This window comes from Juglans regia, chromosome 9 (genome assembly GCF_001411555.2).
Source record: "Juglans regia cultivar Chandler chromosome 9, Walnut 2.0, whole genome shotgun sequence".
Lineage (NCBI taxonomy): Eukaryota > Viridiplantae > Streptophyta > Magnoliopsida > Fagales > Juglandaceae > Juglans > Juglans regia.
The window spans coordinates 17,220,540-17,225,830 of NC_049909.1; the positions used below are offsets into that span (position 1 = coordinate 17,220,540).

The 5,291-nt window shown below is 34.2% G+C and overlaps 1 protein-coding gene across 1 annotated transcript; it reads right to left on the reverse strand.

The window, feature by feature from the left end:
• Window positions 1-3,584: 3,584 nt before the first annotated feature.
• On the reverse strand, window positions 3,585-4,614 carry LOC108984086. Its single transcript, XM_018955914.2, has one exon. It carries the CDS (start codon window positions 4,416-4,418, stop codon window positions 3,759-3,761), a length of 660 nt encoding a protein of 219 aa, XP_018811459.1. The 5' UTR covers window positions 4,419-4,614; the 3' UTR covers window positions 3,585-3,758.
• Between the last annotated feature and the right edge of the window lie 677 nt (window positions 4,615-5,291).

Genomic DNA, 5,291 nt, shown 5'->3' on the forward strand with positions numbered 1-5,291 from the left:
CCTTCAGTTCAACACTTCACTTCCGTTCACACTAATCTCCACTTCACTTCAAACACTTACTTCACACACGCACATTCGATTCCTTCATCCCCAACCTCCAGTCCCTTTCGTCGACAGAGCCTCTCCCATAGGGTTCTGCCATCCTTGTTACAGTATGGTGGCCGGTGGGGTCATGCGGTGCCGCATGAAATGAATTGTCTCTGAAAGTATGATTTTGTACTTGAGTATCTCAAGTAGACAATTTCTATGTGGCGCCGCTAAATACCATCGTGGAATATGTAAATATCGCTGCATAAGCATAATCTTTTTGAAAAAGATGAGATCTACTATTAAAAAATTAATTAATTTTTTTATGTGTGTCTCGTATTTATTCACTTTTTTCAAAGGGATTGCGCATCGCTTATGCACTCCAGTGACTCCACCGTTGCAAATATCATTTCTATTTTTTTTTATTGTGAAATTATATAGGAAAGATTTACGCCACACTTTTACTTCATAAATAAGTGATTTCATTTATGTTCTTCTCTTTTAATATTTTAATATATGTGTATTTGGATAGAAAAAAAAAATGACAAATCACATATTGATTAGGTAGAGGTGTGTGGTGTAAGACTTCTATATAGAATTATTATTATTATCATCATCATCATCATTATTAAAGAGTATTTATTTGTATAAAAGATAGAATACTTTGATTAGGTTAATTAATATCCATATTTTATAATAAACACAAATTTAATTTGATAAATACATACTTTTGACAAAATAAATTCTTGTAACAAAAATGTTAAATTGGGTAGCAAAGTTGCAAAATTGGTACTCGCAACATAAAATTAATATTCTTTTCGATCATTAATAATTCAATATTAGGTGTGGTTTGGATAGTGAGTTGAGTTGAGATGAGATGAATTGAGATGAAAGTTGAATAAAATATTATTTTTTAACATTATTATTGTTTTAAAATTTTAAAAAATTGAATTATTTATTATATTTTATGTAAAAAATTAGAAGAGTTGTAATCATAAGATGAGGTAAGATGAAACACTTTGTATCCACATAGGGCTAAAAGTGTTCTACAAAATTTATATAACATTTATTTATTATTATACAAACAACGATGTCATATATAGAATACATTCATCTATATATTATCTCTCTAAATCTAAACCTTATAAAATATTAGAATTAGGACATTTTTAAGCAATTTCAATTCTAATTAAAAGAATAAAATATTGCGCCCACTTGCTTGCGCACCGCTCAAGTTATGGATTCACCAACATATATACTACTCTCTGCAAGTTGAGTACTAGTGTTAATCAATAATGTTAATGCACCCTTCAAGTAGGGTACTAATGGCTTTATTTTCGCCTTTTTAGTGCCTCCATATCATACTTATTCATATCCCAAGGTTGGTGACCGAGATGCTTCTTCTTTTTATACAAAAGAAAAAAAAATACAATTTAATATAATTCTTTAGACTTAGACTAGAAGCACATATGTATACATCTGTATATACAAATATATATCTTGTAGTCAGATGAACATGATGTGCTAAGGTTCTATGGGCTTGTATGGAGAATTAATGTTGCTGGTTTTGTCTATCCAAAGGTTTGAATCTTGTTAATCAGGAGATTCTTAATGCAACTCTTGTTATAATGAAAAATGATTCCCTCTAAGTTTGAACGAGATATTGAAAGTCTCAAGTGAAAGTGACAGACACATAAAATAGAAAAATGCTATTTACAACTGGCCCTTGCAACCATGTGGTAATCGCCAAGTAAAAAAAAAAAAAAGTGGCTACACGACACGCATGCAGGATTTCTCTCCAAATGACCTAGCCTTGAAACCTTTTCAAAGCCCCTACTTTCTCTGGAACACTTCTTATTTGTGGAATAGTAGCTAAGCTTCGCGCTTTCTCTCATCAATGTTCACATTGTAGAGAAACATAGGGTTTGGTGGGTTTTGCTCAATCTTCTATACTTACTACTAACATGAAGAGAGAACCAAAGCTTGGGTCATTGGTAATGGACAATATGGGTTGAATTCAATTTGAAGGAGGAGTGGGGAGGTTGCTTGTTTCTTGGGAATTTAATTTCCCTTTGACTACAGTTTCGTTGGATACTATCCGACGTTCTCGATTTCAAGCCGATGAACAACGCAGTCCTTTCTTCCTTCATGATTTCAGTCATTCTTCCTTCTTCCTTCTTCTAGTCTAATGGTCTTATTGATTTTCTTCCCTAAATATATTTAGGTGTTTAGAAGGAAAAAAATCTCACAGCCCAGTAATGTTCATTGTTGATATTCTAGCCACCAGTGTAGCGGTTAAACCCATCAAGAGGGTCTTTCCTGAGTGTCTTCGTCTCAACCAATATATATTAGGAACGAGTTCCCTACACTCTTCTCCGCAACAGACTTCTTTGTGTTCCGATGCACCACCCCACCATGTTCTTTCTCAACGAAAATTTCTATAACGTCCAAAACCACACACATACCAAAAACAGAGTCACCTTTACAAAACAGATTGTTGTAAAAAAGAAACACAAGTTTTAGGAAATAAAAATGAAATAATTACCATTAAAATCACCTGGACTACTTTGCGTATGGTGGAGTCAAGAGCTTGCAAAGGCTGTAGAGATGAAGAGGAAGATGAACAAAGAAAAAAGAAGAAAAAACGAAAGGTTTGTTCTAAACATAACATGGTGGGTTTGCTTCTGTTCGTTTCCATTTCTTGAGTCTGGAAACACTCTGATTTTTCAAAAAATAGAAAGAGAGAGAGAGAGAGAGAGAGAGAGATTTAGTTGAGATCTTAAATTCTGTCAGAGCTACATCATCCGATTACACGCGGTTCCGCTAGGGCGATTTTACGCAGCAGAATTGCATAAAATAAACCCTACAGTATTTCTTATTGTCTGTTTTATTTATTGCTTGTTTTAAGCAGACATTAATAAATATTGTAAGATCTACTTCATATGTCACTCTCTTTACAAATTGTTGAGGCTCTCAAATTCGAGCAAGAACTTGACGAAATCTTGATCTTGTTATAATCTAGTGATTAAATATATTGCAACATGTATATTTTTATCACTTTTTTTTCATGGCATTATGGAATGGATCCAATTGCATTACATATCATAGGGTTCCAAAAACCTAAAATTTATACCTGAAAATTATTTGATTCAAAAAGTGCTTAGAGAATATTTTCCCAACTTTATCTATGGCCCAACCCTACTTTACTATATTAGGTCCAGATTTAAGCGAACGATCAAATTCTCTTAGGTTTGCATTTCCCAGAATTCGAAAAATTAAAAAAAAAAAAAGAAATGATGAAAAATATACAAATTTGGCATAATAATTTGGGGACTTGTCATAATTCTAAAAAGAAATCAACTCAGACAAGCGCCCATCATGCATTCATCTTCATGGCAATGCTTGAAAAAATTGTCACAAGGAATATTATCTATTTATTTATGTTAATACTATGTACAAGATATGATTACTTATACTTTCAAAATATTACATTTTTCTATTTTTACTAAATAAAAAAAATATTACATTGAAAAATAAAATCCCAAAAAAAACATTAAAATAACCAAAGAAAAAAGAAAATACCACAAGTGAGAGAACACAAGTCAGTCACAATTCTGGACTTTCTAAATTTAATTACTGTCTTGAAATGAAAAATATTATCTCATGTCTAAAAAGGTCAACCGGTGATGAATTATTAAAAAAAATATATATCATTTTTGTGTCCGAAAAAATCAGGCTCTGTACAAAGGAGACCTTTCCTGAACCACCTTAGTCATCTTTGACTGCCGAAAAACCTTCATCGGACTCGGGAAATACCAGCTCCGACTCTTCGCTCTACCGTATTCTCTAACGCCAACACCATTACCGGAATCTGACGTCGCGGAGACTGCGACGGATCTCGACCTCATCATCATTGTCGTCCTCGACCTCACGTTATCTTTGTCTTCTTCCGGCTCTTCGCCCTTCCTCGTATTTCCTTCGTCCACCTCGACCTTCTTGTTCTTCTGCGACCTGAACACCGACCAAAACGACGAAGCTTTGCCCTTACTGACCCCCGATGGCGGTTCTTTCAGTTCTTTTTCGTTGCCGACGAACCGGGTCCTGGAACGGAGGAAGGGAATCGCGAGCGATCTGGAGCGGCGGAAAACCGGCTCACTCTCAACCAGATTGGATACGCGGCCAGCTTGGTACGAAGAGAAGCGAGAGGACGAGGAAGAAGAGGGTTTCGTGGCTGAGTTGGCGGAGCAGGCGCAGGGCCGGATGTTAGCGCAGTCGGGACAGAGGGTGGAGAGACGGTCACGGAGGCATACCGGACAAATCCCGCTGCGGCGACGCTTAGAGGGGTGTTCTGGGCATTTCCACACCTCTTCTTCGTCCACATAAAACGCCATGTATGTAGAAAATGTTGTCCACGTTCTATCTCTGATCTCCAGACTTATTTGCTTGCGGTTGGTTGGTTTCTGTTTGTCACATAGCCCCGACTGTTCGCAGCTTTCCTTTTGCTGTTATTTTTAAAAGCCAGTGGCTTAACCATGGTTAAGGGGATCCAGGTTATATTTTTTAGGTCTCTTTTATAAATTGAGCTGAATTGAGATAAGTTAAATTATTTATAAATAGTAATGAGTTGAGATAATGAAGTAAGTTTTATGAAATCTATTTAAGATGGGTTTATATGTGTTTGCATATTAAAATGAGTTTAGATGTATTTATAAAAAATTGAAAAAAAATTATTGATTCCATATGTAAAAAAATGTTGAGTTGAAAAAGATTATAGGTTCTACATGTAAAGAAGTTTTGAGTTGAATGACTTTAATAATTTGAAAGTTTGATGCTTGAATGTTAAACTCAGTTTAAAATTAGATCGAACTATCTCAATTCAATCCAACTTCCAACTTAACCTTAGACAGGGTTTGAAACTCTTTTGAATATCCAAAACTAGAATCAAGGAGATAGTTATATTGAAAAAGGAGATGGTGCACTTAGATTGTATTCTTATTCATATTGCTCGGACGAAAGTATGATTATAAAAATGTTATGAATTTTATTTTTTATTAAAATATATTTATTTTTCACTTTCTTATAACGCTAATAAATTTTACAATAAAGGATATTACAATGACTGTATGCAAAAGTGAAACAAAACCCTAATCAATAATCATATAAGATAAATACTGTTTCACTTATTTTGAGTATCTATTTTCTTTATTTATCTTAGAATTATGAAGAAATAAGTAAAAAGAATCTTATTCACCGAAAGGCCACGT

Excerpts from the sequence above, each read along its gene's own strand:
- LOC108984086 (XM_018955914.2), bottom strand. The coding sequence starts at position 4,418 with ATGGCGTTTTATGTGGACGAAGAAGAGGTGTGGAAATGCCCAGAACAC.